The sequence below is a fragment of the Alligator sinensis genome, unplaced genomic scaffold (genome assembly GCF_000455745.1).
Source record: "Alligator sinensis unplaced genomic scaffold, ASM45574v1 scaffold115_1, whole genome shotgun sequence".
Classification (NCBI taxonomy): domain Eukaryota; kingdom Metazoa; phylum Chordata; order Crocodylia; family Alligatoridae; genus Alligator; species Alligator sinensis.
This window is the reverse complement of record NW_005841895.1, coordinates 3,975,777-3,997,405: the sequence shown is the minus strand read 5'-3', so window position 1 is coordinate 3,997,405 and position 21,629 is coordinate 3,975,777. Positions and strand designations below refer to the sequence as shown.

General features: G+C 43.0%; 1 protein-coding gene across 1 annotated transcript in view; it reads left to right on the top strand.

Annotated features, from left to right (window-relative positions):
* The first annotated feature begins 1,200 nt into the window (after positions 1-1,200).
* The window catches only part of LOC102383099 (formin-H-like), a 63,647-nt gene continuing 43,218 nt past the window's right edge, over positions 1,201-21,629 (top strand). The window contains exons 1-3 of the mRNA XM_025197343.1: positions 1,201-1,418; positions 16,749-16,880; positions 21,478-21,564. Of these exons, the coding sequence (XP_025053128.1) occupies positions 1,383-1,418; positions 16,749-16,880; positions 21,478-21,564 (255 nt within the window). The 5' untranslated portion in view covers positions 1,201-1,382. The remainder of the gene's footprint in view (positions 1,419-16,748; positions 16,881-21,477; positions 21,565-21,629) is intronic.

The window sequence follows — 21,629 nt, the reverse complement described above, 5'->3', positions numbered from 1 at the left end:
GAATGCCAGCACCAGCAGTGTGTCTGAACTCCCACTTCCTCTCAGGTTGCAAGGGAAGCACTTCCATCATGCTGGAATCCAGATCTCTCAGAAGGGAGATGCAAACCTGAACTGGAACAGCTAAGTGGCAGCAGCAGAGATGAGCCCAGTATCAAGTGCAGCGCCCCCACCTCCCATTTATTCTGAACACAGGGGCTGAGGTAGTGGTACCCAACTTTTGTCTAATAGCCTAGTGGTCAGACCATTTGCCCAGGAGTTAGAAGACCTGCATTTTACATCAGCCTCACCCTGAGCAGTCTCTCCCCCCTCTCACTTCCCAAGTGGTATCTTGTTCACCAGACCGTGGGCTTGGCCTCATGCCTCTGAAGTTGGCCCATGGGGCAGCCAAGGATACACCATTCTCCAGGCTAGAAGGGCAGTGACCAAGAGGGAGTGTGGTTCTGTAGCCCAGTGGTTAGAGCTCTTCCTAGGAGGTTGGGGGAGACCTGGGTTCTGGACCCTGCTACTGAGTTATTTCAGCTTCTTACACCATGACAGCCCAATCTAACATGAACAAATAATCCAGGAAGCAACAGAGAGAGCAGGGCTCTGCTCTGGGAAGGTGAGCCCTGGGCTCCACCCCTGTTGCTAGTACTGTATGCATCTTACATTAGACAAACCTTGATGCGAGTTAGGGAAACCGAGGCAGGGGGATAAATGTCCATGCTTGAATTAGAGAGTAGGCATCCTTGACTCTTAACCCATTTTTTCTTTTACAAACACTAGACTGCTCTTCTCCTAGACAAAGAGCCAAGGTCTATTTTAAAACCTGCTGGCCTATTCAGAGATTTCCTTCAATGCTATCCTCAGGGGACATGAAGGTGCATTTACACCTGTCTCCTATGAACATGCTCACCGCAGAGTGTGAACACACACGTTAGAGGTATGGAAGTGTGCACAGAAACTTATAGCCATGAAAATCTAGCTTGGGTGGGAAGAATCTTTGTAACTTCTCTGAGAGACTGTGCAATGCTTGCTGGTGCATATTATTTTAGCAGCTGCACTGCTTTGTGTTCAGATAGAATCAGTTTTAGTAATAGATCATAATTTAGCATTCATGACTCACAGGTTTCAGGAAGTAACTGAAAGATACATAGGTCAAGAGAAAGCAAACAAAAAACTTCTACTTCTTCTTTTTCCACAGAGCTGGTCTGCCAAAAAGCAGCACAGCATCATTGTTTCTTTGAGTTCTCAGCATACAAGGAAATAACACTTAATAAAAGCCAAAGTGAGTGGCTGCAAGATTTCAAGAGAAGGAGAACAGTGCACAGGTGTGATTTGTGAATAAACTATTGGGTGTAAACTTATGGGATACTGAGGAAACAAGCAGAAGTTTCACAGCCATGGACAAGAAGAAGACACAAGACACTTTTCCCCAGGTAAAGACAGAAATGGTTATTGGTGCTGTTAAAGCTGCATGTGTTTTGCCTAAGTGAAGAGACAGCATTTCAGAAACTGAAAACAGCTTTGTGTTTTCCTAGTAGGGAATTGGCAGTAGGAGTGATTAGCCATGTTTGTTGTTATGTGATACCAGCCCTCGCTGCTTAATATGTGATGCATGATAAAGTTAGGTCTGAAACAGGCTAAAGGGACTCTGCTTCTTTAACCGTAAGAGCCACAATATGTGACTCTACTGATATAAAAATAGTTTTTGTATAGGGTAATAATGAACATTGGTATGAAGCTTGAAAATCTTGTCTCCGGAGGATTCTTTGTATTACCATGTGACACCGAAGAGCTTTATTAATACAGAGACTCTTTGTTATTTGCACAAAAGCAGATGGGTCCTTTCACTAAAGGGAACGGGATTACGCTAGGTTACACCGGATCAGAATAAGTCCCACAGCCTCTACTAGGTATATATTCCTTTTAGCATTATACTTGTGTCAGAAGGTGATTTATAGTTATGAACACTTGCATGCTTGGGTGGATCTAGAGCTGGGCCCAGTGAATGCTGCTGGTCTTCATTGGTGGAGGTGCCCAGAGCCATTCTTCCTTGAATATGAAGGAGGAAAGAGTAGCTGTGCAGGAGAAAGGGTGGGGTGGGCAACATCTGAAAGATGTTAGATACTGTGGTAATTACTAATGCTTGAACTCGACTTAAATTGCATGTTACATCTGGCACTATTCAGCACAACAAGCTGGCACTCCAGGCTTCCTTTGGAAAAGCTTTTGATGATAACGGTAGTGAGAAGGCAGAAGTCAATTTTAAGAAAGTTTCCATTTCTGCTGCTTGCATGGGGTCTGTCCGTATTGTCTTGGAGGCCAGCCGCAGTGTTTGAATCATTGCTACTACTTCTTGCAGCATGTAATGGAGGAGTCTCAGGGGTATGCAAATACCCTGATGTTTTATACAAGGCAGAGCTTGCATATGCACACAGTTCAGCATGTGAACAAAACCCAAATTGTGCATGCTCTGGGGATTTCCACACCTGGGACAAGCTTGAAAAAAGTCTGCATGCCTTTTTGTATGTACTTGGTTGAAAATCTGGCCCTCAGCCTTCCTGAGACCTGTCTTCTAAGTATTTGCTCCTCCTGATTCTAGCGTGAGCTGATAGCATTACAGTACTGCACAGAATCGCTGTGGGCCTCTCTGCCTTTCCACTCTACTTTGCATTAATCAACCACTTTAAAGTACTATATCCCCAAGGCTTCCCTGTACAATTTTTGTTAGACTTTTAGTTAAAGGCCACCTCTTTTAAATGATTGATCTTTTTATTTTTTGCTGGTCTTTTCTAAGGTTGCTTAAGGAAGGTTTTCATTATGTATTTATCAAGGGATCACTTCCTTTTAAATAAGGCCAAATGAATCCATATCTTCTGATGTGCACATTCATGTGCTTGTAGCTGGCCTCTGGGATAGTCCTTGCCACCAGAAAGAGGCATGTTTTTCATGTTGATGTCCTCTTGTCCTCTTGAGGTCTCTAATGATCCACTCTGTGGTCAGAGAGGGGGAGTGCAAAACATCTAACCCCTTTTTGTTCATGGTTACTAATTGTCATGCAGAACAGAGGGGTTCAGGGTTAACAGATTATCTGCTCCCACTGGTGCTGTAAATGTTTTTAGGGTGCTTTGAAGCTGTTGGATGAAAGCTGCTGTGCAAGTGTGAAGTACTTTGGGTTCAGGCAGGATAACAAATCTACATGGGAATGGGAAGCACTGTGGCTATCCCTGACCTTCCCTGTTTCTTGTCCAACAAACGGAGAATGTCAACTTTCTTGTGCAGCACCGAATCAAACACAGGAGGGCCGACTTTGTTGCATTTCCGTGCCCCTGCTATGTGAACTGAAGCAGCTCATCAGGTACTGAAGAAAGCCACAGGGTGTTCAGAGGGTCAACGGCAGACTTCTTCAGTGAAGCCTCCTAGAATTGAGCCAATTGGAGACTTTTCAAGAGATTCATAGCATTGATGAGGACAATGTCTTGAAATTAGGAATCCAGCAAATACAGCCAAGCTTCTCAAAGGGAAAGGCAACACCGACTGAGTTAGTCTAGGCTTCATCCAATCACCTGAACATATGTTAAAGCCCACATTGCCTTATCTACACTCCATTTTTGGCATGTGTTAGTCAGTACATGTCACTTAATGTGTTCTGATAACTCATCTTGAAATCCCAGTTAGACCAGCCCATGGAGCTGACCAGCGTCTAAGAGGTCTGGTCCTTGGCAACCGCGTTCTTTCCCGTTCTGCATCTTTCCTTTTAACAAGATCTGATGGAGCAAGTTGAGATTTGTAAACAAACCTCTGAACGGAAATCCTCATAAATTTCTCCAAAATAATGAGATGTCACTTTTTAATAGCCTGGTAATCACTGTTTCATCACAGGACTAATTGGACTATCATGTTAATAAGCAAATATGATAATCCTCTACAGTTCTTACCACTGTGGATTATTTTAATTACTGTAATTAAAAGGCACAGGGCATTATTACTTTAGTAATGAACTGATGCAGCAATGTATCAACCAGTTTCCCTATTATTTTATTTTCAGTCCATTAAGTAGTAAAAATGTAAAGTTACACCTGGGAGCTTCTCAGCTACACACTGATAATAAACAGTAGGTTTGTTCATACTTCTTAGGCACTGCCTTGAAACCATACAGCAGCCACTGAAGTAGACAGGACACTTCTTGTTTCTGCTGTGGTAATTCTTAAGGACTGCAAATGGATACTAGAGGCCCACTGAACAAGGCAACACAGAGATAGAAATGAAGGGTACATATCATTTCCTTTCAAAAGTGTTTGGCCTTGATTTTAACTCTGTTCCCATCAATTTCAATGGGAGTTTTATCTTTGAATTCAGTGTGAGTCGAGTAGGCTTAACTACTGAGCACTTTTGAAAAATCTCACATCAGTATCTGATTTAAAGGCAAACTGAATCCACTTGTTAATCCAGATTGGACTCAATTAGTCCACTTTTATAAACTCAGCCATATGGAAGAAAAATATTCACTGAACTATGTATATTCTTTCAAGACTTTGTGTTTCTGAGTCTACAGAGGAGGCCATCACAAAGAAGAGAAAAATGAATCGTGAGGATGCATGCACTATGCAAAACTGTAAATTGGTTTCTAATCTGCTTTAATAATAGCTCAAATGTAAACTGCAAAGCAAAAGTGAAAACTGAGTGAGCTCAGATTTTTCTGCTGATTGTTCTAGGCATTCATCATAGAAAATGTTGGTAAAGCTGGTTGGGAAGTGGTTTACTCTGAGACGTTACCCTGACATCCATGCCCTCCATTTTAGCAAAAGGTTGATTTCCAGCACTCAGCTCAGCAAATGCCACTTGTCCACATGCGAGTGCCCTTCTGTCATCCCCCAGACTATCAGCCTGAGTTAGGGGCTTGGAGGTATTTTTTAAATCACCAAGATTTGGTGGCTGAGCCTTCTACAAGGTATTGTCATTGGTGTTTGGGTACACCAATTTGTTTCTCTCTCCTAGGGTCTTTTCCTTAACATGGGGTGACTGCTTGAGGCTTAGGATGGTGGAAATGGCTGAAGAGAGGAGTTATGACAATGCCATTCAAAGAAGAGAGTACATTTTCATTTGAGGAAATAAAAGCACAAACATTTCTCCTCGGTGCTCTGCTGAATATGCTTGTTAACCTAAACTTTCCACATCCAGTCACCTCACTAGATAACTACCACTAAATAGATGCGGTCGTCAAACTAGAATGACCATTAATGTGGTGATAGTATTTACTCTCTAGGGGATAGTTCCCTCAACCTCTTCCCTATCCTTTCTCTTCCTCATTCTCCCTGCTCTCTAAGGTGGGAAGATTTTAAAAGGGTGCTGATTTAACTGCAGAGGGCAGAGCTGCATGCTTTTGGGGCTCTGTGCATCAAGATATGATTTTTCAAAAGCTTTGGGAGCATCCTCCCCCTTGCCTCATATTGTCCATGCCATTTTTCATGCCTTCTTCAGATGGGATCTGGAGCACTTGGTGTCTAGGTCAGGAAAATCCTCATCAGATTTCTTATGATGAGCACCTTTTACTATGGAGGGTTTCTCCACGGGTCTTGCACTTTGGTACTTTGTCATAACAGTAATGCTGAGGCCTCACAATAACCAGCCCAGCACGGTGATGAAATAGCAGGTGCTGCCTTGGAGCTGGGAATTTTCAAAGAACATCTCTCTTTTCTGGCACCAAAATATTCTTCACTCTGGGCTCTGTTTGTTTAATATCTGGCTATATTATTAGTATTTGTTTAGTATCTGCCAGTCATTTTCTCTTAAAATCTGTTCTTGCAAAAAATAGTAATGAAGCCATCCATGCATAACATTCAGATCTTGGACTTCGTTAAAATGCAAAACAAATACGGAAAGACTCTAATGAGACAAAGAGAAGCCCCCTCTGCCCCCCAGTGCAAATAACAGTGCAAGCAAATATAAAACTAAGTACAAGCACAGATCTACATTAGGAGAGATCTACATATCTCAACAACACTGTTGAGCTTCCACAGGGGTTTTGCAGCACGGGTCTGAGGCAGTGTTTATATAGCCAACAACTGAGTCACTGATGTCAAAAAGAATAAAAGTGTTTCATGTCCTGGACCCTGAGGATTCATCCCTTCAGCATGTTTCTGCAATGGGAGGCAGACATGGGCTTGCCCTGTCTGTGTAGGTAGCCAAATCATAATCCACTCCAGCTGATGTCAGGGTAAAGGTGTTTTCCTAGTGCAGGGACCAGTAAAGGGCTGATCTAACAAATGCCTGAGCAATAACTTTGCACATGCAGACTGCCAGTTTCTCAGAGCAGATGGGCCAGATTTGCACGTAGACATTAAAAAAAAAATGCCTGCGCTGGTTTGGTGCTGACTATCATGGGACTTAGAGGGTCTAACTGTGTTAGGTAGCTATAAATCCCACTAAACATCTTTAGGTACCTAAATACCTTTGCAAATCTTGCCCTGTCTCTTTTGTGAATGTGTTAAGGACACTGCACCTTTCTATCTCTAATGGAATGAATTACAATAACATATCCTTGGGCCAGTTCTAGCTTCTATTGAAGCCAATGGCAAAGCTTCAGGGATTTCAATGGAAACAGAATATATTTTGATGACTATCAGCCTTCTATGAATAAATGTTGACAGATATTATTCAACCAGTTTTAGAGCTGGACAAATAATGCAAAATATTATTACAGACAAATAATTTATTTGATGAATAGCAGCATTATTTGACAAATAATATTTGACCATGTCTATAAACGGCTACAGAAGACGGTATTGCCAGCTAGGAATATCACATCAGTCATCAGTACTGATATTTCATGTAAATTAATGTAGCTCAGAAATGAATGTATTTCAAATATCCCTTAGCCATGAAAGTCAAAAATTAATCTCTGGGAGCATCTGCTGCAAAGGGATAGGTACGTCAGGCCAGGTTTAGACATAACATAAAAGAGTGCAACTTAGCTGATAACAGTGGATTTGAATCCCTGTACAGCAGCTTCTGAATTTAGTGCTATAAATGGAGAGATTGTTTCAAAGCAAAGCAAAACAAAGAAACAGCCCCCCAGTTCTCTTGTTCAAGGCATGGCTTGAAACATACAGGTAACGATGTGCATTTCATCACCAATCACTAACTGCATTGCATCCTGGCATTTATTTTTAGTTTGACCTATGTACTTGTTTTGTAGATGGCCCTATGACCTGTTGCTGGAGGGCATTAAGTCAAAAGATGATCCTCCTAAGGCTTTACCTCAAAGCCACTTGGGCCTTCTTTGCCAGAAAAAAACAGACCCTTTTATTGTTCCTTTAAGATTCATTTTAAACAAACAAAAAAAAAAATCGCATTTTGAAGTGAATGAAATTGTGACTAGCTGTTGGATATAAAGAATCAGGCTGATATGCTGCAGTGAGTACTTCTTGCCCATATTTCTCTTGTAAGGTTGGGAAACTTGTGTATATACATCCCATTTCACTTGTAATGGCGAGATGTGATAATCCAGGATACGCTCTAGCTCTGAGGTTGGGTTTTCAGTTGTCATTAGGAGATCTAGAATTGTTATGCATTTTGCCCTTCTGTTTCCCTTTCCCTTTGGCAGAATGATGGCATCATCCCCTGCAGCGAAGGAAGTCAGGCATCAGTATTAATGCTGCCTCAGGCAGTACTAATACCTGCTCAGACTTCCCATGTATGCAGGATGGTATAGAAAACAGCTGTTATGTGCTTCTTTCCTATTTCATTCTGGCCAATGCCTCTCTTCCCTTGAAACACTGATTCCAAAAACATCAGGAAGAAGACCATTCTGCTAGATGCTAGGAATAAAAAGCAACCTGAAAATAAGCACTTCCCTCTTCTAGAGTCCTACAGCATATAGAAACCTTTGTCCTTTTTTTAGTGTCTCTTCTGGGCGTGTGTAGACGAAATGGAGGCCCTAAATTGAAATGAAGGGGAGGGTGAGCTGCCGGTGGGCAAAGCGGTCCCTGGGTTGCAGGGGGGGCTGGTGTTTCCCTCCGCAGCAGTGGTGGCCTTGCCTCCCCAGGTGGCACCCACCCGCAGACACCCGGCATGGGCAGTCCCGGGGGGCAGTGCAGCCATGGAGGGAAGCACCGGGCCCCCATGCAGCTCATGCATGCAGGCAGGCTCCAGGGGGGAAAAAAAAAAGATCAGGCTTGCTGCTTTTCTTGGGCGGAGCTGCTTTCCTGGGCTGTCGCCAGACTGCCTGCAGGGCTTCCTGCAGAGCCCCTGAGCTGCACGAAGCCCGGTGGTTTGCTCCGCGGCTGTAGGGAGGCAAACTAAAACTCCTCGAAGGAGTTTTAGTTTGCTGCGCCCCAAGGCATGTAAGGCGCATTACGCCGCTGAATTTCCTACAATGTCTGGAATTAATGCGCAACATGCTGCCGCTGTGTGCAAACACCGAGACTGTTAAAGCAGTGCAAAAGCATTTAGTCCACTTTAAAGTGTCATGCACACATACCCCTTGTCTACACATCGCTTACTTTGTTTGTGTGAAGGGGAGAATGCTCCTCTCAGTCAATGATTGGACAAAATTTCCCATTGATAAAAATTAACATGCTTGGGATTTAAAATAGGCTGTTTGCATGTGCAGTAGGATTTCTGCAAGATTGGTTCACTGTCACTGAAATTCTCACTCAGGACACTGAAGGATAATGTTTTCAGCTATGTAAACCTGACAAAATTCTTCACTGGGTATCTTCCTTCTTGTAGTACCTGGTGCCAAACCCCACTGCCATAGACTCATAGAAAATTAGGGTTAGAAGGGACCTCAGGAAGTCATCTAGTCCAACCCCCTGCTCAAGGTAGGACCATCCCCAACTAGATCATCCCAGCCAAAGCTTTGTCTAGCCGGGTCTTAAAAACCTCCAAATTCCACCACCACCTTTCTGTGTAACCTGTTCCAGTGTTTTACTACCCTCCTAGTGAGAAAATTCTTCCTAACATCTAACCTAAACTTCTCTTGCTGCATCTTGAGACCGTTGCTTCTTGTTCTGTCATCTGCCACCACTGAGAACAGTTCAGCTCCATCTTTCAAATCCCCTTCAGGTAGTTGAAGGCTGCAATTAAATTCCCTCAGTATCCCCTTCTCTAGACTAAATAAGCCCAGCTCCCTCATTCTTTCTTCATAAGTCATGTCCCTCAGCCCCCTCACCATTTTTGTTGCCCTCTACTGGACTCTCTCCAATTTGTCCACATCCTTTCTGTAGTGGGGGTGGGGGGCCAAAACTGAACATAGCACTACAGATGTGGCCCCACCAGTGCTGAATAAAGGGGAATAATCACTTCCCTTGACCTGCTAGCAACACACCTACCAATGCAGCCCCATATGCCGATAGCCTTCTTGGCAACAAGAGCACACTGTTGGCTCATATTCAGCTTATTGTCCACTGTAACCCCCAGGTCCTTTTCTGCAGAGCTGCTGCCCAGCCAGTCAGCCCCCAGCCTGTACCGGTGCATGGGATTGCTCTGTCCTGAGTACAGGACTTTGCATTTGTCCTTGTTGAACCTCAAGAGATTTCTTTTGGCCCAGTCCTCCAATTTGTCTAGGTCACTCTAAATCCTAGCCCTACCCTTGAGCATATTTACTACTCCCCCAGCTTGGTGTCAGCTGCAAACTTGCCATCTTCCAGGTTATTGATGAAGACATTGAACAAAACCAGCCCCAGGACCACCTCCTGTCAGCCCCCAGCTTATCCACCTTACAGTCCATTCATTTATCCACCTTACAGATTTTATCCACCTTTTTATCCACCTTACAGTCCATTCATTTAACCTTTATTTCTTTAGCTTGCCTGTGAGAATGTTGTGGGAGACCATATCAAAAGCCTTGCTAAAAACAAGGTACACCACAGCCACTGGTCTCCCCACATCCACAGAGCCAGTCACCTCATCATAGAAAGCAATCAGGTTGGTCAGGCATGACATGCCCTTGGTGAATCCATGCTGACTGTTCCTAATCACCTTCTTCTCCCCCAAGTGCTTCGAGATGGATTTCTTGAGGATCTGCTCCAGGGAATGAGGTGAGGCTGACTGGTCTGTAGTTCCCTGGTTCCTCCTTTTTCCCTTTCTTAAATATGGGCACTATATTTTCCAGTTATCCGGGACCTCTCCTGATCGTCATGAGTGTTCAGGGATGATGGCCAGTGGCTCTGTAATCTCATCAGCCAACTCCATCAGTGCCCTTGGGTGCATCCCATCCATCCCCATGGACTTGCACACGTCCAGCTTTTCTAAATAGTTCCTAACCTATTCTTTTGCTACCGTTGGCTGCTCACCTCCTCCCCAAACTGTGCTGGTGCAGTAGTCTGGGAGCTGACCTTGCCTGTGAAGGCTGAGGCAAAAAAGGCATTGAGTACTTCAGCCTTTTCTGCATCTGTCACAAGGTTGCCTCCCCCATTCAGTAAGGGAGCCACACTTTCCCTGATCCTCCTTTTGCTACCAACATACTTGTAGAAACCCTTCTTGTTTCCACTCATGTCCCTTGCTAGCTGCAACTCCAATTGCACTTTGGCTTTCCTGACTTCATCCCTGCAAGTCCGAGCAATGCTGTTATACTCCTTCTGATTTGTTTATCCACATTTCCACGTCCTATACACTTCCTTTTTGTGAGTTAGTTTATTGAAGAATTTGCTGCTAAACCAAGCTGGTCTTCTACCATACTTGCTAGTCTTCCTGCACGTTGGGATGGTTTGTTCCTTCACTCTCAGTAAGGCTTCCTTAATGGATAGCCAGCTGTCCTTGACTCTTCTCTCCCTCTGCCCATGAGATCTGAGCTATAGACCATCATAGTGTAGTCTGTTTCTGCTGTGTCAAACTACCTGCAATTTTGGATGCTTTTTGAATTGCTGTCCCAATTTTGTTATGATCCAAATACTGGGCAGAGAAGAGAGGATTGCACATAGAATGCATAGACAGGTCTTGCACATCCACATGTTTTCATTGCTTTCCTCAATTGAGAGAATAGGGGTTTATTTTCAAATCAGATTTGTACCCATCTAAATCCAAAGCTTTAGTGGATGACATGAATTTCATGTTTATAGCAAATAAGCAGCTTTAACCTGGTAGCAAATGGCATATGTTATTAATGGAATTGTTACGCATTTCCATAATGTGTATCTTTTACTATAGAGACACTTTAATTTTTCTTTTCAAAGCAGTTTTGAACCTCATATTAGAATGTTGTGTCTGATTGCACTGGTCACATCCCGTTAGAGAATGTATCATGGCCTGACAGTGACATTTCAGCAGATAATTTGACAAAGCTGTTTTGCTTTTAGGAAAACCAAAGCCAAACAAACAAAAACTGAGCATTACAGTCACCGTGATGTGCTGAGAAAAAAGCCCCACAGATACAGAACTATAAAGGTCAGGATATGCTACTCGATTCTTGTTTGCAAGTGAAATACTATGCTAACGTGACTGTCAAAAACAGCAAGAAACCAGACAGACTGGTGACAAATAATTTTAATACATCTCATCAGCTGAAAACCTCTTTTTTTTCCTCCTATGTGTGTTTAAAGCATTTTATATATGTGTAATGAGAAGCAAAGCAGTGGCATTCAAAGCACAATCATGCTATTAAAAATAACAGGATCAAGCATTGGGGTTTTGTGTTCTCTCTGGGGAATGCATTAAGTGGAAGCAGCTTAATTTAGTAACTAATCTCCTGAAATTTATGTCTTGCTAAATTGCTTGCTTCTCCATTGCAAACATTTGTCTTCATACATTATTAAGAAAATTAAGAGATGTTTCATGTTGTTCTAATGTCTTTGGCAAAGTCGGCACCCGGTTTTAACAGAGACTTCTACCAGTCCATAATGGAGCAGGTGAGAAAAAATATGGAGAAGGGGTTTTGGCTGCACAAAAGATCGTGCACTTTTCTGCCCATGTAACTGAAGTGAGAAAATATTAGAACTTTAAAAAATGTTTCCAATTCTCACATGAAGGAGTTTTTTTTGACCAAGCCCTCCCCAAAAATCCCAAACTGCAAAATACTCCAAACTTTCCCCAATACTACATCTCTCCCCAGATTTCATGCAAATGTAACTGGTTTTAATGAAAATCCTTTTGGGAATTTTTTTTAGTCCAGGATAGATTAATTAGGACCCTTTAGTTAGGTACAGGCATTTGAAAAGCTCGAGGCAGAATCAATCCACAGTATGTGGTTTTCTGTAAGCGGCATAGTTTAGATTGGTAGTGAACAGAAGACACATTTGCCCCTTGGTTGGGGGTGCAAATCTTAGACTGGGTTCTGCCATTTTTAAACCAGCTTATGCATGCCAGACTTCTGTTTTCTTATGGGTATAGACTGGTGTTGTGTGCCAAACTTCTGTTCTCTTATGGGTATAGACCAATTTCCAGTCATGTATACTGGTAAAAGTGTAGTGTCTGTACCTGGCCATCCTGATTCAGGAATCCGCCCACTTCACAGCCAGAACTTGAACCCAAGTGTTTCACATCATGGGAAACAAATTTAAGTGTCTGTTTTTCCACCCCCACAAATGAAATTATAGTGTTCTTTTCAACTCTAGAAAATGCTACAGTTTGGGTAGAAACTGGGATTTATGTACATCTATTGTACAGGCACGTAATGTAGTAATATGCACAAAACCAGGCATCTGTAAATATATCCAGATACTTGCGTGCTTGCATTAGGATTTGACCAATTGAGGTGAAATCTTTTTCCTACTGTGCTGAATGAGCATAGTGCCACTGGGGCCAGGATTTTACCTTTGGACTATATATCCATGCAAAATTTTTTGCCTCAACAGTTTTGATAACATTAACCAACTCCCTACAGGGAAAGGCTTTCCTGTGCCAATGTGATATCACATTTAAGTGACAGAATTTAGCCTTAAGGAAACTATGCATAAAGATATATATATATTTATTTATTTATATACATATATTTATTTAATGTACACATACCTAAAGTCCTGTTTGTTTACATGCAAGATGTTCAGTGGGGAATTATCTTGTTAAGATATAATTATATACAGTATCTGTGTGTGATAAATATATCACCATTTAAAATTCAAATCTAGGATGTGGAGCTCATGGTAAGAAACTTATGTGCCTCAGCAAATGTGAATGCATTATCCGACTGCTTTTATTCATTCCTCAGAGCTCTCTTTATCATTTGGAGGTGGGAGTTGTACCATAAGTTGCTTTGTATTAGCATGGAAAGTCCCAATTCTTAGAAGCAAAATACTTGTTTATTTGTTTATTATTTCTGTGTTTTTGCTGGAGATGAGAAATGCCGTGTTTATGCAGCTGCAGTAGCTGATGTACAAGTTTTGATATAGTCATGTTAAGTGTGGTTAATATAGTGCAGCTATGAGTAACAAGTAGTCACTAGTCAGTAGATGCTGACCTCTGCATTGACATATTATAACCCAGGCCCGTCGCAGCAGACTGGCGCTAGGAAATAAAAATTAAAATGCATCGTACCTAGAAACCAGAGGGAGGGATTCTTATTGCCTGCTACATGCTGCTGAAGGGGTTTACAGGAAAATCGGTGGATGTTGACCTGGTTCTCACAAGCCCAAGAGCGTAACTGCCATTGTGGCTTTTGCTGTAGCCTATAGGTAGCCCTGGAGAAATGCACATGGGTTCGAATAGCCCCTGACTGGATGCTGCTCTGGTTCCTGGAGCAATGCCACTTTGGGAGGGTGGAAACATGCTGCCCTCAGTGGCCCTGGCTTTTGTGCAGGACTTGCTCATATAACAAATGTCAAGGGCTAGGTACAGACATTCAGAAAGCCCAAGGTGGAATCGATCTGAGTTGCATGGTTTTCTGTGAGCTTTTCTGTGAGTTTAGATGGGTAGTGAACAGAAGACACATTCGCTCTTTGGTGGGGGAGAGCAAATCTTAGACCAGGTTCTGCCATTTTTAAACCAGTCTATGTGTGCCCAACTTCCGTTCTGTTACAGAGATAGACCAATTTCCAATCACTTATACCAGTAAAAGTGTAATGTCTGTACCTGGCCAAGCCGCCTGTGCTGAAAACTGGAACAAACAAAACCTCAGGAATCCCTGAAGGGAACCTGGCGGGGAGCAGAAGGATTTTTTTTGGCCAATTTTTTGCCTTAAAAAGGACACTAGCCCTGAGAAGTAATAATTCCAAAACAAAATCCTTATCTGAGCTATTCAGAAGAGGTTAAATTCTAAATATCATGTTTATTTGTAATTGCTACACTCTTTATCTTTCACATTTTGCTCCATGTTGACAATAACACTTGACCTAATCTTTTTAGAAACTGGACTCCTGGGGTACCTACCTTAGTGCAATACTGATGTGTGGGAGGTGTCAAAGACAATTGGAAAATATTTAAGAAAGAAAAAAAATCATGGTGGATGTTTCCATCTGCATTGGTTTGTGTATTTAAATGCAGCACAGACTACTTGATGGATACCCTTTAATGCAAAGGGATTTCTGCTGGGAATTCCTTTGTATGGATTAGTTTGAACCTTAGATGGAGCAGTCAAGGCTAGCTACACAAAGGGCCATGGGTGTCCCGCTGTTGAGCACTGTGGTAGCTGGGCCTCATAATAGAGCCCTAGGCCTTCAGAGTTAAATGCTTCAGCATGTGATTCCCAAAAGCCACCGCTCCACACAGGGAGCCACCATAGGTAGACAAAAATGCTAAAGATAGCGTCTTATTTTGCTTCTCTCTGAGGCTTAGGTGGCTTATTCTGGACTTCTGAGCCTTCTGCTGGAAGGTGCCTTAGCCTAATGGTGGCCAACCTGCAGCACAGGTACCGGCCTGTGAATTGGTACAGGCAGCCTCTAGACATGGCATATTGGGAAGAGTACGGGCAGCACAGTGGCAGATAGGGCACAGAACAAAGCAGAATAGCAGAGTACTAGGGGTGTGCGAAGCAGGCCCTATTTGATTCGGATTCAGATTTGACCTGAATTGAGGACAGCGATTCGATTCATTGATTCAGATCACTGTCCCTGATTTGATTTGGCTGAATCTGAAGATTTGATGCTGATTCAGAGAATTAGCGATTCGGACATAGACGCAGCTTTAAATGTTTTTTCTACATACCTTGAGGTACCAGTGTGGCTCATGAATGCTGCGATGCTGGGGCACATGGAGCATCCCACAGGAGTGTGGGGGGGCCCTCCATGTGCTCAGTGGCGAACCCGGAAATGGACCAGAAGTACTTCCGGTCCACTTCCAGGTCTGCTGGGGAGTGTGCTGCCCACCCCCCCACCTCATGTGCCTCTCCGGCTCAGCGATTGGCTGCAGGGGGCCCCCCCCAGACCCAGGAGGCACCAGTCACTGAACTGGGGAGGCATGGGGGGGGGCCCCCACCCCCACCCCCACACCACCCCCAAAGGACGCACACTCCCCAACAGACCCAGAAGTGGACTGGACGTGCTTCTGGTCCACTTCTGGGGCTGCTGCTGAGCGCACTGGGGACCCCCCCATGCTTCTGTGGGACACTCTATGAGCCCCAGCATCACAGCATTCACGAGCCACCTGGTACCTAGAGGTATGTAAAAAAAACATTTAAAGATGTCTCTATGTCCGAATCACCGAACGTTTCCGAATCTCTCCGAATCGATTCAGAGGGTTCCGATTTGATTTGGAGAGATTAAAGGGTCCTCTGATTTGATTCAGAGATTCGGCCCATGAATCAGGCCAAACCTCCGCTGAATTGAATCAGGGACTGAAGCTTTGCACAGCCCTACAGAGCAGGCAAGGAGCACAGGGCAGGCAGCAGACAGCAGAGCAGCAGATCAGGTAAAGGAAAAAGATTGGATTGTCATGTAGGGAGGGTGTGGGACTACGTGCCTGCCAAACAAGGTTGGTCCCCACTGCCTCAGCCCTTTCAAAAAGTGCATAAGGGTTCAGGGGTTCCTTTCAAAAGGAGCCCATAATATAAGCAGAGCAAGAGGACTTAGGCACTGAGCACTATGAAGAATGAGGACCCTCTGGACAGGCCCACCCAATGCATTGTGGACACCTTCTTCCTCCGCATTTGGGACTGGGCACTGTTTAGGATATTGGACTCTATTAACCACTGCTCTGCTCTGAAATGACAATTGTCTATTCCTTCTACAAACAGAAGTAAATGCCTATGAAAATGTTTCAATAACAATGTAAGCCATTGCAGTTCCAGGCAATTTCCTTTTTTGCCTTTTGAGTCTTATCTGACGTTAAAACCCCCACAAGATGCATTGAAAAGGAAGGAATTATTTATGTGGAAGCAAACAGAGTGTGTCCTTTTGTTTGTGCAAAACTGAAATCAGTGTATAAGTTCTGTATTGTTAATGTATTTCAACATATTGCTGGGACATTCGTATCTGGATTGTACTTCTTTTTCCATTCACCCTGCACATTGCTGATTTGCTTTTGCATTGTTTGTATGCGATACTTCATGCCATAGGTAAGACACAGTCAGGCATAAAAATTGATATTCTCACTTCTTGCTGAATTTTCCAAGTTAAAAAAAAAAAGATTTCCTCCCAGCAATTTTAGTTCCAAGTACTACCACCCTGTATTCTGAAATTGTACAAATGCCAGTATATTTGATATCTTGTAGGTTCTCACTGGGCTTCAAAGGAAGATTATATTTGCTGGGCAGGTTGTCGATAAAACATAAAATATGAATGAAATTGTAATTTTATGGCAGCTGTTGTAACTGTAACTGTCACAAGCACTGTTCCATGCTCAATAGCTCGGTGAGAAAACACTCCTTAAAAATTCTTTGTTGATTTGTGCTGTAGCTAAGCCAGGAAAAAATCCTGAAAATTATGAACATGGTGAAAAATAAAGAACTGAGCATTGAAGGAGCTTTGGATTTGGCACAGAAAGAGATGTGTACAGAAATGGAAGGTGCCAAATCAACACTTCAAATGGTAAGATGTCTCCTTTTATTTGTTGTGCAATAGTTTCAGATTGAAATACTCTGTCCTGTAAAATTTCTGTGATTGGCAGGAGGGTGTGTCTACACTGTAGTCAAGGGTGTGATTGCTACTCATATAGACATTTACAACTTAGCTTTAACTATTTGCTTTGGCCATCAATAGCAGTATGACCGTGGAGGCAAAGAGCTTAGCTTAGGCTCTCAACCTGAATATCTAACCCATTCCCAGATGGGTTTTACAACCCAGAATGAACCCCATGCTGCTGCAGCTCTCTTGCTGTTAGTACTGGAGTTGGCTAGTCTAAAGCTAACTCATGTGTTTGCAGGAGCTGCAGGTTATACTAGGTCCCTGGTGGGATGGCATAACAGGAGACGTCATGGTGGCCATCCATGGCCTGTGGACTCTCAGCATTGAAAGAATCCTCAGAAATGAGATCCACTGATTTCCGCAGCAGCTTTGTAATGCCAGTGAGGCACAAAGCAGCCAAGGATCTCTCCTTGCACAGATAGCAGTGTTAGCGAGTGTGGGTACACTGTAGTTGAGCTGTAAGAGGCATATCTGGGAAAAAAGTTACCAGGGCTTTCCCCTGGAAGTGGCCCCAAGGAATTGAGGATAGTCTGGTATAAACTGGAGCTGTTCTACACTTTCTTTGGGTCTGATTCGGTTCCTGGTCAGCCAAGGATAATCTGAATTGCAAAGTGATTCCCAAAGCACAGGATCTTGTATTGAGCCTGAGGCTCTAGACTTGTGTTGGATTTTTTTTTTGCTTAGATCAGATGGGTCGGCCCCACCCCTGGCATGTTCCTTGTGAAGCACAAAGTTTATCTGTCATGAAAGCCTTTGTGGTTCACTGTACAGAAATAAACTCATCAACAGTTTCCTCTTTTGCTCATGTGCAAGTGAAAGAAGCTGATACCATGTGGCTCAGATAGGGGTGGGAGCTGATGAAGGTGGGTCAGAATGAACCTAAAGCAAAAGCTGCATGCTACCTTCCTGAAAGGACCAGTCTTTGAAACAGACTCCTTATCCTTCAGTTGTCTCTGGCTTCTTCCCAGTTCTCATGTTCTTTCAGTGAGCAGGTCCTTACTTCTCCCCTCATCAGTCTGGCCTTTTCCCTTTCCAGTTCTTTCATTTCTTCCTGGTATCTTCTGTCAACCCTGCCTAATCTCAAGTCCTTATCTGCCACAATTGGTCACCTTCACTGAATTGAGCAGTTTCCAATATTATTTCCCTATCTGCTAGCTTTCTAGGATGGGAGTTTTAAAACCAGCGTCCTGTGCAAACATCTATGGGAACTATTAAAATCTCTTCCATTGTTAATGACACAATCAGAAAATGTTTCGTGCCAGAGAAGCTGCTAGTGACTTTAAAATATGGGTGTCATGTCCTGAGAACTCTTCTAAATGCCTTTTGGATTTGCTTTTTAATAAGTTTCTACAGTACTTCTTAAGTTCTCTGTTTGCATAGGACTCATCTAGAAGAATTAAAAAAAATCTGCAAAGACAGAGTTGAGCTCTGCTTGGCAGAACAGCTAGAAGCAGCTGGGGGTTAGGCTGGGTCACGTGGGACAATATGGATACGATTTTATCAAAGTAAGGAAAAAAAGGAGCTACATTTTCTTTATCAAGTAATGAAACAGAATGAAGTTAGAATGAGCAGTTGGGAGCCTAGCTTTTGATGATCCTTACTTTTTTATTTTATTTTACTATGTTCTTATTCAGGCAAAAGAAATAATTGTCCTTAAACTGGGTGCTTGTAGCTATGACATTTATCAGTTTATTTCCTACTTACTGCAGCTTAACATTTCCAGACTATTTTCTGCAGAGGCATCTGCCATTTTGTAAGTCCTTTTGCATAACTCTAAAAAGTAATTTATATTACAACTATATGATTGTGTATACCTGGAAAAAGTGTATGGAAAAAACACTGAGGGCAGGAGTTTACAGAAGAGATGTAAAGATGATTGAATCAAAGGTTACAGGCTAAATGAATGACTCTCTTTAATTTTATGACTCTAAAGAGGCTCTGTCAATATGAATTAAAACAAAAGCTAAGTCTGTGTTGCAAAGAAAGTCCCCTAAAGTGAATTATTGTTAATGGGACACACACAGATTATCTGTTCTAGAAATAGTGCTTTATCAAGGGTTCCTCCTCTGCGACCCACTCTATTGTAGATTATAATTATGAGAACTAAATCAAATTTTGACCTACGTGCGTGTGAAAATGCAGCAGCCAGTTTCACAGGCGAGAGATTTAATTGTGCTTTGGTATATCAACATCAACTTCAATATCATCCTTTCTCTGTAGTTCTACTGCATCTTGTACCATGGCTCGATGAAAATGTTTTTCTCCCAAGACTGATGCCCTCTTTGTTTGCTACTTAGTCTGGTTAGCAGATTGCCTACACATTTGTATTGTTTTAAATGCTGTTAGTACAGTTCCGTGGTCTTGGTTCTACCTTATTGCATGCTCTTTGAATTCTGTCTCTTTCTACTTCTATCTTCCACTTACTCATCTTCTCTCTCATAACATTATTGTCAGCTCCTGTTATTTCAATAGGATTTACAGAGAGGTGGTTAGCCATGTTAGTCTGAAGTTAGGCAGAAGGTAGGACAGCTGGCACCTAAGAAACTATGTGGTTCAGAGGGGCATGAGTTTTGTAGACAAAAACCTACCTTGTCAGATGTAGTGAATGGATTGACAGAAAGAAGGGCTTTATATAGAGGGGAAAGGGACACGGATAACAAAATGCCTCTGGTAATCACTTACAGTCTGAAGACCTTAGAAACCTCAATACTGACCTCCAAAACTTTCTGGAAGAATGACAACTGTCTCCATGGAGACAGCCCCCCAGTGGCTTACAGACAGCCCCCCAATGTCAAATGATGTCTCTAGCAATAGACTACTTAACTCCAGTTCTCATCAAGTTTCCAGGCCATGCTACACACCAAGTTGCTAGCTAGGCCCCCACATCACTGGCCATATCATCATTGGCCCAACAACATAAAATCATGGAAAAGGGATGGAAGGGACCTCAGGAAGTCATCTAGTCCAAGCCCCTGCTCAAAGCAGGACCATCCCCAACTAGATCATTCCAGCCAGGGCTTTTGTCAAGTCAGGCCTTAAAAACCTCCAAGGATGGAGATTGTGCCACCACCTCTCTAGGTAACTTGTTCCAATGCTTCACCACCCTCTTAGTAAGAAAGTTGTCACCTAATATCAACTAAAATTCCCTTGCTACAGCTTGAGGATGCATGAATTATAACATCCAAGGTCCATTCGCATGTTCCTCGACCAACATCATATATGCCATCACCTGCTTACAGTGCCCTTCTGCTGCCTACGTTGGCCAGCAATCCCTATGTAAAAGAATAAATAGGCACCTATTCAACATCAATTCCAGAAGCACAGAAAAGCCCATGGCAGAATATTTTAACCTTTCTAGATGTTCCATCACTGAACTCAGAGTAGCTGTCCTTAAATAAGAAAACCTTCAGGGCTCAGACAGAAGTGCAGCTCCCAGCTATAATTCAGAATGATTCCTGCAGTGCTCTGAGTTACAGCGTTACCCCGGACCAAACAGAAGTTCCCTGTTGGTTCCAGGAGGGAGGGGAATCTAGCTGTGGGCTGGGAGCCTGCAGCCGGGTTCCCATAGCAATGGCCAGTGCTTGCTATTTTCAGAATGGGAGGGGGAAAGGCAGCAGAGGGAGCTAGTTCTTGGGGCTCCCCAGCTGGGGCTGAAGGGTAGAGGGGGTGAAATGGAGCCCCTACCCACCTCAGGGGTGGGGGGCTGCAATACATCCATCCCACTCTCTGGGGGGCTGAAAATCCCCCAGACTGAACTTCCTCTGCTCCCTTTCCCCCCTCCCATTCTGAAAACAGTGACAGGCTGGGAGCTCTGTAGACACAAGTTACAAAAGACACTACATTTTGTAACACCTTGATCTGATACCTCATACAATGAATGGACAAGTTTTCACCTAGTCGGCCATTTTTTAAACTGTTTGCAGCGGTGCACTTGTGTTTGGTCACAGCTATAAACTGCTTTCTGTGGCCAGATTAGGCGAAAATTGTCACTTCTGTTTGCACCCTTAAAAGCCAGTTTGAACACAAGATTGGGGAGCAACAAATCATTCACAGACTGGAGGGTATTAACTGTGGTTTTAACAGGAACTGTGGATTATTAACCCATTTCCAGACCAGCTGTTAACTCCAGTATCCCCAAGGTGTTAACTGCCGTGCTCATCTCCTTTAATCAAATCAATGCTGTTACTTTCCCTTGTATACTTCCCTTTTATCTGTCAATCTACTTGTAGCAAGGTGAGGAAGTAGGCTGTTTCCTATGAAAGCTCATGCCTGTCTGAATCTAAGATGCAACCATGCTCTGCCTTTTTGCTTTCAATAAGATTTGTAGATTTTAGTGCTTCTGAACATGGGGCCATTGGGGTACTGTGCAAAGCCTCAATTATTCCTTGAACACCCTTTGTCAAGGGACTTCACCTATGTATCAAACTAACTTTCACATGAACAGGAATGAATGTAAGGAAGAGAATGAAAGGATTTGGCTGATATCAGTTATGTTTTCCAGGATTTGCAGGATTCGGTGCCTGGTCTGCAGTTCAACTTTAGTATCTACAAATATAGAAGATACAGGTGGCAGAAACGAATTCTGCAGGTAACTTTTTGAATATAAACTCTTGCCTTTGCAGGGTTATACAAAAATACTGAATGTACAGTAAA